The 13499-nt window shown below is 43.9% G+C and overlaps 1 protein-coding gene across 2 annotated transcripts in view; it reads right to left on the reverse strand.

Moving 5' to 3' along the window:
- SLC28A3 (solute carrier family 28 member 3) overlaps positions 1 to 2190 on the reverse strand; it is a 95546-nt gene extending 93356 nt beyond the window's left edge. For both annotated transcript variants that reach the window (XM_060235412.1, XM_060235411.1), the window contains exon 1: positions 2028 to 2190. In XM_060235412.1, coding sequence (XP_060091395.1) covers positions 2028 to 2087 — 60 coding nt within the window. In that variant the 5' untranslated portion in view covers positions 2088 to 2190. The remainder of the gene's footprint in view (positions 1 to 2027) is intronic.
- Positions 2191 to 13499: the final 11309 nt, after the last annotated feature.

The raw sequence follows: 13499 nt of genomic DNA on the forward strand, positions 1-13499 counted from the left end.
TTTTGCCAAGACAAAAGCAGTTTTATTATATTTAAATATGTATAACTTTCTCCTTTGTAGCATGAAGGCGCTCACATACAAACCCCAGAAAAATACATACTTACTATTTATGCTATTTATGCTAGTCATGAGGTGGCTTAAGCACTCACCAAACTCAGTGAGAACCCTCTCTTAGTGGTGGGATGATGTGTACATACGAATCTTCCCCAAGACTGCAGGGGACACATAAACAAGTCTAGGACTGTATATGTTAGGTTGGGGTTACAGTAGTCCTTGCCCTGTTTGAGAGATGGAAGAACATGCACACAGCCCTAGGGTTGCCAACTTCTGGTTGGGAAATTCCTGGATATTTGGGGATGGAGCTTGAATATTTGGGTGGGATTTGGGGAGGGGATGAAGCTTTGCAAGGTATAGTGACATACAGTCCACTTTCCAAAGCTGCCACTTTTTCCAGGGGAAATGATCTCTGTAGTCTGGAAATCTTTTGTAATTCTGGGAGAGCTCCAGGCCCTAACTGGAAGTTAGCATCCCTACCCAGTTTTCGTACTGAACGTTGCATCCCTATGAGAAGAGGATCCTTAGCAGGCATGTTTCATTATGTTGTCATTATGAGCCTTTTTATTTGCTCATTTTTAATTGCTGATTTTCCTCATTTGTTTGTTCCTTTTATGGCAATTTTGTGTCATCTTCCAGCCATTTTAATCCAACTGATGCAGAAACAGATGTGTATTTTAATGATAATTTCTATTGAATTTCTTGAATTTCATTAATGTTATATATGTGCCTTAAAGTATGTACTTACTGTGGCTCATTGGAGCCAGGAAAGCAGAGCTTGGGGACTGTATAACAATGGGTAGTGGGATTCAAATACCTGCTGTCCTACACCAATCACAGACCCCTGCCTGTTTGAATGAATGGCTAGCGTGGGAGATTAGAGTTGTATATAGGTTTGGCCCACAGGCCCTTAGTCAGTCTTTGTTGGGAGCAGCCTTCACCATGCTTTCCTTAATAAAGAGCTGTCGTCACTATAATCGCATCTCTGCAGTGCTTTGAACCCACTATATTATAGTGGCGACAAGGATAGGATCCTGGTAGGCGACGCAGCAACCAGCAACACACCATGCCTCGCAGCAACCTCCAGCTCCATGCAACGTATTGCCATTGCTCACAAGGGTCGCCACGCCAGGACAGGAGATGAGCCAGAGCTAAGCATTCGGCTCCACCAGCGCCGGGGAAACAGTTTCTCCGAGGGCCAACCCCAACCTGGCTGCGGTGCCTGGCCCCCATGGGCAACTGAAAATATGACTGGAACTCCATCCCAAGCAGGGGAAACTGTGATAGAAACTGGAACTTTCAAGCCCGGAAATGTTCCTGAAGTCCAGTTGCATCTCTAATCCTCAGACAGAGTAAATTTGTGAACAAATGCATGAAAGATCAGGATTAGAGTGTGTTTTTCTGGCTACAAGACCCCAGTCTTATTCATACACCTAACAGAAAATAAACACAAAGATATAGGAGTGATTTTGGCAATACTTGTGGTGCTGGAGAGAACAGTTCCAAAAATGCTAGAAAGAAATGTTATCACAGAGCAAAACATTTATATTGTAACAAATGCCACATTTATTACAATCAAACTAGATTAAGAATCTTAAATCACGCTCACAGTCACAATTATCTATAATTAACACAGTACCCGTCTGTAACAGTGAGAAAGGTGAGAATATTAAGTTCTATGTAACAGTAGGATTATACATTCTGCGAGCTCAAATAATCTTGATCCAAAGTCAAAAGCAAACAAAAGATTGGTTGCACCTATACAACAAGAGAAAAAGTGAACAGGAAAGGGAGCCTCTCATGTAAGTACCTCAATTTTGTTTAGTTCTTTAGTCCAGTACATTGGTAGGACACCTCTGCAGGTGTATCAGTGATTGTGAAATCTTTGTTTGTTGAAAGAAGATAATCTCTCCTTTTAAAAACTTTTCCATGGTATCTTTGCCTTCTACAGAATAAAAACTGTTCAGGCTTACCTCAAATGCAGGATTTCTGTAACCCTCAGAAAAAACATTGTTAACTTCATTCTGAGTCATGTCCTTAGCCAGAACAAGGGCTTTTTATTTGGGCTTCTTTTCAAGGCTGTGTCTGTGATAGTGTGCAACCAGCACCAACATCCAGTAAAGCTGTGTGTACAGAATCTCTTCCTAGAAGTTTACCTGACTGGAACCACACCCAGAGTGTTCTTGTTATTCATTGCTCCACCTACTGGGTCTCTTGGAAGTCTTGCACAAACCACAGTAAGATTCTGAGCTTGTGAAATTTTTTAAAAAGAGGATGATCAATACATGAGCCATTCCAAAGAAGGTCACGTTTGTTCTTACATTGTTAAATCATTACCTCTTCTAAAACCAAGTGTGTAGATCCCTGTGAAACCTTCTGTTGCAGAGGTTGGGGAGTTGGCAGTGCTTTCATATTTGGTGTTACTCAATGTGACATTATTCAGAGAGAAGGACAATGGTTAATGTTGAAAAATAAAATAAACTGCCCCCCACCCCACCCCCAGATTTTTGTATTGCAGTCATTGGATGACATACCTTTATCCATAGAACTGGATCCAGCCAGAAAAAGGAAGGAGATGTCTTTTTTGACCATGCAAAAAGGCTGTGCTGAAAGTCATGGGGCCTGCATACACAAAAGCCATGTGCGATGTGGGCAGTAGTGTGATGCGGGCAGCAGTTGGTTGAGATGGACTGAAAAAGGTGGCTGGATCCAGCCCACATGATATATCAGCATTTGCTGTAGAAGTGTGTGAACTCTGAGAACACAAAAAGAGCCCTGCTGGAGGAAACCAGTGGAGCATCTAATCCAGCATTATGTCTCACACAGTGGCCAACCAGTCCCTCTGGAGGTGGAACAACAGGGTGTTTTTTTCTTCTTTTTGGCTAAGATCAAGTGTAGCAACTATAGGGCATAAAGGCTGATGCCTTCTGATGTTGCATCCTGGCACCTGGTTTACTGCCTCTGAATGTGCAGGTTCTCCTTAGTCACCATGACTAGTAGCTAGTTCTAGAGCTGTTCTCTATTAATCTGTTAAATCTTCTTTTAAAGTCATGTGTGCCTATGATTATCACAACTGACAGCAAATTCCGCATTTTAATCATTCACTGTATAAAGAAGTATTTCCTTTTATCTGTAATAGGATGAATGTATGGATGCGTGGGGGTCTGATATGTATACACATAGAATGTTGTACAAGCATTTACTTTAGTGCTGATGAATGTGCTGCACACACAATAGAATTTGGACATGTGTCACACAGTGACACTGAATGGGACAGCTACTCATGCAGAGGTGCTATTCACTTAAAAAAGATATACAGATTTTGGATCATAACTACTGATCACAGTCCAGACCTGATCACAGTGCAGACCTATTTGGGCGGGGGAAGAACAATTAATGGGGCACTTACATCCTTTTGATATAAATACAGCTTCAACAAGTTATATGTTTAAACATTTGGTTTTTTTAAAAGAATAAAAAATAAAAAATTAAATATTATTTTATTTATTGTAGTAAGTGTTCCACTGCCCTATAAAGTCAAGGCACTCACTCAATATTAAATCTCACAACAATAACATTACATATTTCACTAAAATATTATTTTATAAAGCAAAACACCACATCCCAGCACCTTCCAAAAGCGGGGGTGGGGTGGCGGGGGGGGTGGCGGGGTATAACAACACAGCCTTTACTTTCTGAAGGTCAAAGACTAGGGAGCTTTGGGGACAATAATAGACTCTGATCTGCTTTGAAGCTTTTATGAGGTGGGAGAGTTTGACCTTGATTTCTCCTGTTATTTTTAACACCTCCATTTTTTATAGCTGTTAATGTAGCAAAAATAATGTAACAGAAACTCAGTATGGTAAATAAGTTTTTTTTTGTCCTGAATATTCTCAGTTCTCCCTTCCCTATATTGTTTTCTACTTTGTATTCAGGCAATCATTTCCTGGTACATAGTAATGGTTGTTATCATTAATAACTATGTTTGATCATGTAAATATTCCTGGCAGGATGTAATCTCCGAAGTGTTAAACCGGGGTCATAACTCTTTTCAAAACATTCTGTACATAAGCCTTAAATGTAATCAAGAAGCAAATGGCAACCACGTAAGATAAGGACAAAGATTATTTTTAGAAAACCTACCCACAGTAATTAGGAGTGGTTCAAAATACACAATATTTTGTTATATATCAGTATAACTCTACATGGTTCTGTTTATGACTACAGCTGAAACCATATTCCAAGGATGTCACAAAGAACCTTGATGAGGGATATGGACCATTGGACACCACACAGGTGCGATTTTAAATAAGGAAGAAATGGTAATAGCTTTTGCAATGAGTAGGCTGCAAAGTATCAGCTAGTAAAGAGGACTTTGTTCTAAACTTTGGCTCAAATGATATGTTACACAGAGTTGTGTGATTATTCTACTTTTTAAAAAACCCAAAGCACCACGGAGGCTTGTGAGTCTGAGTGGGGAAAAAAGCCTGTGGAGAGAGGCTGTTTAATCCTTTCCTTTCCACCTGTTTCAGCTTAAAAATGCCTCCCTCTTTATTCTTTTTCACCCATGCAAAAGAAAGATGCAGGATCCCTGTATCGCTTTCACTCAAGAGATGAAAAAATCAGTTTAGGAAGTATGAGTTGAGATAACTAACAGACAGAGGGAGAAATCGGGTTGCCAAACCCCTGCTAGGGGTGGGAAATCCCATTCTCTTGGCTTCCATATCCCATCACTGCTGCCGTAGCCAGCAGGATTTTTTTTTTTAAAAATCTGTTGGGTGATGGTGTGATGTCACTTTCAGGGGGAAATGGGAAATGATGTCTGTGTCACGAGCTGGAGCTGGGGCCAGGCCAGGCGAAGTCCAGGGGAAGTCCAAGGTCTGTAGCTGGTGAGCAAAGAGGGTTCAAAGCGCCAAAACCAAATCACAGTCCAGGTATCGCAGGTCAGAGGTTCAGAAGCCAAAGTCAGGGTGTCCAGAAGCCGAAGTGGATGCTAGAACGTCAGGTAAGTGACTAGTTGCTTCCACAAAGCCTTCTCCCAAAGCCCACAGCTATATAGCCCTCTGCTGTCTGTTGCCCATTTGGACTAATTGCTGACTCAGAGGGCGGCCAGGATCCTGCTGAGACTCAAGCATCCTCACTCCTAGAGGGGCCAGGATCATTTTAGAACTCAGGGCTCAGGGAGCGTCTTGCTCGTGAGCGTGCCGCCCTCCTCCGATCCCTGAGGTCCTGACGAAGGCGGTCACGCACATGAGCCACCCGAGAGGGCGAGGCAGGGGGGCTTGGATCTTCTCCAGTAGGAGGCAGGGGCACTGGTACCGGTGGCAGGGGCACAGTTTCTTCTGCAGGCTCAACTTCTTCTGCAGGGTCCCCAGCACCCATGACAGTCTGTCCTCTCTAGGAATCACTGGAAACATATAATTTCCAGCAATTATTTGAGAGGACTGATGTCATCTGGATTCTCCTCAGAAGTGACCTCATGCTGATGATGCAAGTGCCTGCCATGTCCCCACTCCCTGATCTCCTTCTGGTTGCCTAGGGCAAAGGGTTACCAAAAAAGAGTTGCATGGGATGTGGAGCTGGAGAACAAGCAAAAAGCACCATGTGCAGCTGACTCCTGAAGCAAAATTAAACAAAGAAGTACAACTCAGTAAACATTCCAGTTGTGAAATATCTCAAGTGTCTTAATTCATTTAATAAATTTGACTTGTGTCAACAAAGAGGTGTGGAAATTCAATCCATAATATGCATCATAAGTTCATGCAGGATGACGTAAGTGGAACCACTTCAACACATAACAGCACCCACAAAAACTCAAAACGACAGGCAAAAATGGTCTACTTCCCTGTTTCGCTGTAAACTTTGTCTAAGCTGTAGCTTGTTCAGTCATTACCATTTTCTTCCACTCTCATAGAATGCTACACTCTTGCTCTTCCAAGAATCAATTTTGGAAGAGTAAGAGTGTAGCGTTGTATGAGAGTGGAAGAAAAGGGTAATGATTGAACAAGCTACTGCTTAGACAAAGCTTACAGAGAAACAGGGAAGTAGACCGGTTTTGCCTGTTGCTTTGTGTTTTTGTGGCTGCTGTTATGTGTTGATGTGGTTCCACTTATAGTCATCCCATATGAATTTATAATGCATATTTATGGATTGAATTTCCACACCTCTTTGTTAACGCAAGTCACATTTATTAAATGAATTAAGACACCTGAGACATTTCACAACAGGAATGTTTATTGAGTTGTACTTCTTTAAGTGTTTATTTTGCTTCAGGAGTCTGCTGCAATGGTGCATTCTGCTTGTTCTCAAGGGCAAAGGATTAGACATAATCTCTTCACAGATTCTTTTTCTGCTTACTCAGACTGTTTAGATTTCTTTGAGTTTTTTTAAAAAGAAACTTTGCATTTACTGGAACAGAACAACCAGATGTGAACATTGCATGATCACACTACATTAAAGCAGATAGGGAAATGAAAATTGGACTTACCTGAAGGTTTCTTCTCTTAAGAGTGACAAAGTCATCCAAGCTGATCAGGCCATGCCTCCTCTTGCTCCAGGAAGGGCTATGCAAATCTTTGTGCAACTGACCTGAGGTGGAGTGAGACCATCTCTCCTGTCATCCCATAGTTTAGCACTATCTGGCCTTCAACTTCCTATCAATAGTTGTAGACTACTTCTACTTCTCACTCTCTTATCTACTTTATTTGTTGTGGGGAAGTGGATGACTTCACCCCACTGAAGAAACCTTCAGGTAAGTTCAATGTTCTCCTTCAGTGTAGGAAGTCATTCAAGATAGGTATATGCCAAAGCTGACAGGATGGGATGTATTAGCTAAGGCATTCTTTACTCCAGTTTCACCCCATTACTTGCTGTAGCACTTTCCCCCCCAAAGGCCACCTAATGGAGTCTTGCTGGTCAATCTTGTAGTGCCTTATGAAGGCAGAAAACAATGATAAAGTGGCTGCCCTACAGATCTCATCTATGGGAGCCCTGGTGGAGAAGGCCGACGAGGTGGTTGTTACCCTGGCACAATGTGCAGTAACACCCTGTGGTCAGTGCTGGATTAAACCCTGCAGAGGCCCTTAGGCAGTCAAAATCTTGGGGCCCCCTCACAAATTATCTCAGAGTTGAAGTGCCCGCTCAGCCACCCGCAGCCCCCGCTGCAACCTGCAGGTACCTTCTCAAAAGCCCCTTTGACAGCTGCAGGGAAGAGGCAGAGAGAGGCAAACTTGGCAACAACGCCAGCAGCAGCTGTACCAGGCACATAGGGCAAAGAACAGCTCAGTTGCTGGTTGCATGTGCAGGCTAGGAGGTCTGCAAACAGGGAGGAAAACAGGTGGGGGAGCTGGCCAGGGCCCCTAAAGGCATGGGGGCCCATAAGCCAGTGACTACTTGGCCTAATTGTTAATCTGGTCCTGCCCAAAGAGTCCGCAAGCCCATGATCTCCTAGGCTTTACATATGCAAAGCTTTACCCAAAGGGTGGTGATGGCCTCTGAGACTTTTCTTCCCAGGTTGGCTGTGCTATGTGAAACAAACAGGCTGTCTGTCAGTATGTTGTTCTATTTATATATATGCACAGAGTCCTGAACACATCCAGTTTATGCCATTCCTTTCTCCTTGGATGTGAAGGTTTGGGATACAAGAAGGGGTGGACTAGTTCCTGGTTTAAATGGTAAGCCAAGTTAACGTTAGGAACAAAGAATGGGTCTGTTCTAGAACCATAGAACCTTAGAAACATAGAATCACAGAGTTGGAAGGGGCCATCTAGTCCAACTCCCTGCTCAATGCAGGATCAAGCCTAGAGCAGGAGTGTCCAACCTTTCGGCTGAGCCACATTGGAAGAAGAAGAATTGTCTTGGGCCGCACATAAAATACACAAACACTAATGATAGCTGATGATGAGCTAAAAAAGGTACATGCATAATTTTTGTGATATCTACCACCACATATAAGCAGAAGGGGGGGGGGAGGGAAATCAATTTAAAAATCATTCCATCCCTCCCAGAAACACAGGGCCTTAATGTCCTTTTTTGCTTCCAAGTCCTGCTGCATATGGCCCAGAACCATGCCATAGGAACCATGCCACAGAGGCCCCACAAGGCCCAGACCACGCCACAGTGAAACCTCTCTCTCCAGAAATTTCTGAGAGGGAAAAAAACACCTGTTTCTGTGTTTCTCTTCCAGTCCCAGCTACAGAGAAGGGTAAGGGGATTCTGGAACTCCCACAATGAAGAGATGGAGGCGGAATGCAACAGAATCCACCCGAGGCAGTGGAGTATCTCAATTTTGGGGATGGCAAGCCCAGTTCCACCACACACACCCCACCTCCAACCTTCACAGAGAGGGGCCAGCAGCCCCAGACAGGGAAAACTTCCACCCCACCCCAAAAGCCCAACCAGGAGCTTGGGAGGCTGGCTCTGCTACTCCCCAACTTTCCCAGACAGGGGCCCACAGCCACCCCAGATACCTCCAGAGCATAGCTGAAGGTTCTTTGTCCTGGGTGGGAGATCCAGAGGGGCCAAAGCAGGAAGAAAGAAGAGCTGCAGAGCGCTCAGGAGCAAAGGAAAAGCACTCATGCACACATGCTCTGAGTCATCTCTGGCACCCTCTCTGGTGGTAGGGGGGGAAAGCAAGCAGGAGGAAAAAAGCAACCAGATGTAGCCTCAGTCCCAGGATCAGCTGCCGCTGCAGCACACAGTTCCTGGTGCTGTTTTAAGAAAGTTTATGAGTTTGTGTTAGGGCTGCATTCAAAGCCATCCTGGGCCGCATGTGGTGGGCCACAGGTTGAACAAGCTTGGTCTTGAGCATCACTGACAAGTGTCTGTCCAGCTGCTTTAAAGACTACCAGTGAGGAAAAAGTCACCATCTCCCTAGGTAGCTGATTACACTGTTGAACAACTCTTACTGTAAAAAAGTTTCTCCTAATATCCAGCCAGTACTTTCCTGCCCTTAATTTAAACCCATTATTGCAAGTCCTCTCCTCTGCTGCCAATAGGAACAGCTCCCTGCCCTCCTCTGAGAGCCCTTGAAATATTTCAAGAGAGCAATCGTGTCCCTCAACCTCTTCTTCTCCAGACTGACATTCCCAAGCCCTTCAGCCTTTCCTCACAGGGCTTGGTCTCCAGGTACTACAGTGTCTTTATGGAACACACATAGTTCCCATCTAAATGACAAGGCCACTGGTTCCAAAATTTTCCTAGCAGAGGTCACAGCCAGAAAGGCAACCTTCCATGATAGAAATCTTCACTCCGTATATTTTACTACCTCAAATGGTGCTCTGGTGAGTGCTTGTAAGACTTTAATTAGACTCCTGGTGGAGAATCTTTGTCTCATCAAAGAGCTAGCTACACCATTCCCTTAAAGAACCTTCTAATTTACTAATTAGCTGATAAGCTGTATGGCCCTCTACCTTCCAGGACTGCTGCCGAGGAGGCTATTTGTCTCCAGTTCAGTTCCTTTAGGATGAGAATTACCCTCCAGTTTCCTGACTTCTTGGGCACCACAAAGAGACCCCTGGAACCTTTGTGAGGTAGGTACCAGCTCAATCACCCTGATGGCCAGAAGATGCTCTACAGATTCCTGTACCAGTTGTTGCTTTCACTTTGGTCTGGGAACTGGAAATAGGATGAACTTGTGGTGCTGTGATGATGCAAACTGTATCTGGTAGCTGTGCTTAATGATAGAAAGCACCCACTGGTCGGTTGTAGTCTGCCCCCAGACATTAAAAAAACACGGGGGAAATGGCATGGCTGCCATATTAGGGTTTCCTGTGCTTGCTGGCAGACCCAAGCAGTCCTGTGTGGCTTGGGGGAAGGGGTCCTGTGCTGTGCCATCCTTGGCCCCTGCTATTACCTCACTCACATCTGACTTGTAATGTCCTCTGGAGGGGTGCTCATCTCCTTCCCCGATCTGCACACTGCTTCCCAACCCTGCAGCTTCCAGGTCCTGTCAGATTATTCCTGCCACGGTTTGCTCCATGTGGGCTGCTGAGAACTGCCTTCATGTGGTGTCTGGTGGTGATGAGTAAGTGAGGGTGTGATCTGAAGCTTTAGGTCAACCTGCCCTGTCTTCAGCAGTAGATGCTGACGTTGGGTCCCTCTCCAGCCCCTCTCCAGGACTGGAGGGGCTTTTCTTTTGTCGCTGCCTCCTTCCTCTCCTTAGATCTCCTCCCGAGGGACCCTTCTTGGAGGTCTTTTCTTCTTTCATGGTTTGGATTCTTCTGTACCTTTTTTTTTAAAGGCATGGAACCTAGGCTAATATGTCCTGCTTGGAGCTGCTCTGCCCCACGTCAGTCACACAAAGATTTGCATAGCCCTGCCTGGAGCAAGAGGAGGTGTGTCCTAACCAGTTTGGATGACTTTCCCCACTGAAGCATAACTCAGGATTGCTAACTGAAAGACAAACAAGAAATATAGGCTAGTCTGTGGTTGTAAAGGAACAGATGACAGCACCACTGTCAGGAAACCCAGGTTATGAATATATTGAAAGTTGATAATAGAGTGATTGAAGATGCAGAGAAACTGGAATAAAGGAAGGGTACAAAAAGAATCCAATGATCTCATCAGTGATGCTTAAGAAGATGACTGCAGATTTCTACCCCGCCCTTCTCTCTGAATCACTCAAAATGAATGAATGAATGAACTTTTTATTACGGTCATAGACCAATATAAAAACTATAACACATCATGTAAAAACCCTCCTAAACTACATAAAATACAATAAAATACATAAAACTTTTCCACACCTATACAGGTCGGGGATAACTAAAATATAATTTAACCAATTTTAAAATCCAGAATCAGTTCAAATTAATATAAAATCCTTTAAATCAGAATATATAAAATCGTTTATAACCTAAAATTCAAACAGATCATGCAAAACCTACAATTTCTTGTTTCTTAGTATGGAACTTCACAAGGTAATGGCAGAATTTAGCTATCTGTCTAGAGATAGATGGACTTGCATCCACCAAAAGTTTCTCCAAACACGCCCTGTTGGCATCTGCTATTGGTTTGACTACAAACGGGGAAACAAACCTGTCCCTATATGCTTGGTGGAATGGGCATCGAAAAAACATGAGTCATCGACTCCACCTCTCCTGCAGCACAAGAACAGCATCGATCTTCGTATGGAACTTTTCTATATTTCCCTTCTAACACTTTTGAGGGCATGGCTGCGCATCGAGCCAATGTAAAGGCTCTTCTGTGAACTGATACACTCAGAATGACTTACAATCTCCTATATCTTCTCCCCCCACAACAGACCTCCTGTGAGGTGTGTGGGGCTGAGGGGACTCTCACAGCAGCTACCTTTTCAAGGACAACTCTTACGAGAGTTATGACTGACCCAAGGCCATTCCAGCAGCTGCAAGTGGAAGAGTGGGAAATCAAACCTGGTTCTCCCAGATAAGAGTCCGCACTTAACTACTACACCAAACTGGTTCTAAGAAGTTCACAAAGTGGAAATTGATAACATAAAGCCAGTTAGTTTACCTAAGAGAAAAAGTATCAGTGGCCCATTATGCACATCTTAACTGCAGATTTTCAGAGCAGATTTGGATTCTGTGCCTGCACACACCATTCTTTCCCCTCATTTATTTATTCTGCAGCTACAATTTCAAAAATGCAGCTTTCTAAATCTGGGTGGAAAGTCACTTGTGACATGTGGGGATGGCATCCATTTTTTTTTAATTACGCAGTTGTCCTATCTCAGCTGCACAGTAGCATTCAGCAAGTGCTCTTCATTTAAATCCTTGTAGTTCAGGTTTTGTGCATGTTTTTTTAGTGTTAGTTTGTTGAATGAAATGGAACAGAAAGGAATGCAGGCAAATGGGGGGGGGCGGAAACCTAATGTTGAAACTGACCAGAGATTTTTTGAAACTGACAAGCAGCATGAAGCCATATTGCTGAGTACTAGGGGATTCTCTGCTGTGTAAAATGAGAACGGGCCACACAATCTCATAATATGGGGAAACATGTTGAGTGGACAGAATGCATGGTAAAACCCACTGGCATGGGAAGCCATGATCATTGGCAATGTGTGTGTGTGTGTGTGTGTGTGTGTGTGTGCCTGCCTGTGCAAAGTCAGCAGCAACCCCCTCATGCTTTGCACAGGGCAATTTGTATGGGGGAGGAGTCCTCTGGCAGAGGCTTTGGAGAGATTTCTTAGTCTTGTGCCACTAAATTGAAAAGCGGGGGAGTATTTTTGCTGATGTCCTAGCCAATGTATCCTCTAAGCTGCAGAATCTTGTGAGCAAAAATTCTGCTTTGTGAGCTACTGGCATTAAAGTTGTGAACTACTGACATTAAAGTTGTGAGCTACTGCATAAATTGTAATGCCCCGGGTCTATTTTTCCTGAGCTAAGACAAAAATGTGTGAGCTACAGGCTAAAAATCTGTGAGCTAGCTCATGCTAACTCAGTTTAGAGAGAACACTGGTCCTAGCACAGCTGCATTGTAATGCTAATTTTTGGCCCTTCCTTGCAAATTTGTGTAGTTTTTCTCTTCGGCCTTTTCTGCACAGACTCCTACTCCATATCAGGTCAGGATTGTGCGCCGGATTTAGTGAAGAGTTCTGCACATTTTGCCCCTGATCAAATATTTGCTCCTTCTTTTCTGCCTCTACCCTGGATTTTTTTGGTCACCTGATTTTTGCGGCGTCACCTTGTTTGCTCCTTCTTTAAAACCGCAGCTGTGTGTGCAGAAATCACACATTTTGGGGAAGATTGCCCGCCCCTTGGCAGATATTCACGCCCACCATTCTCCCTCGTAATGACACATATGGTGGCACTGCGAACTTTTCTCGCTACCGCCCGCAATGGCGCCTCGGGCCTCTTTTTAAAAAAACCTGCATACCGTTTGCGTTACAAAGCAATCTCAGGCCATCTCTGAAGCATCATTCCGATTAAATGCCATGTTATTGAGAAATCGCTTGCTGCTCATTGCTGCTGAGCCGCAATGGTGCCTCGCGATTTTTTTTAAAAAAAGACTGCAGACCATTTGCATTGCAACGTAATTTCGGGCTGTCGCCCACCACTTCTGCAGTATCATTCCGATATATGCTATTTTGAAATTGATTCCTGCTCATTGCCACTGAGCCTCTGCATCGCCCTGTGAATGTTTTAAAATAATTTAAATCTTGCTTATTTCAATGTTTTGACTCATCCAACCGTGCATGGAGCACACATGTTGCTGTCCAGCTTCTTGTTTCACCCTCAAAATTCCTCCTTTTTATTGGGGTCTACAAATTTTGGTGTGTCGTGCTTTGTTAACGTTTCCCTGCATTCTGACCCTGCCAGTTCATTAGCAATCACGGCATCTCTTTCCAGTCAGAGTGTGTCATCTCCTGTGCTTGCAATGCAAGGAGATTAGCTTGTTGGTCAATGAAAACACTGTCTTTATTGAAGAGGAAGAATGCAGATTCCAGCCACAGCGTTTTCGTCCTC

Source organism: Heteronotia binoei, chromosome 4, assembly GCF_032191835.1.
Source record: "Heteronotia binoei isolate CCM8104 ecotype False Entrance Well chromosome 4, APGP_CSIRO_Hbin_v1, whole genome shotgun sequence".
Classification (NCBI taxonomy): domain Eukaryota; kingdom Metazoa; phylum Chordata; class Lepidosauria; order Squamata; family Gekkonidae; genus Heteronotia; species Heteronotia binoei.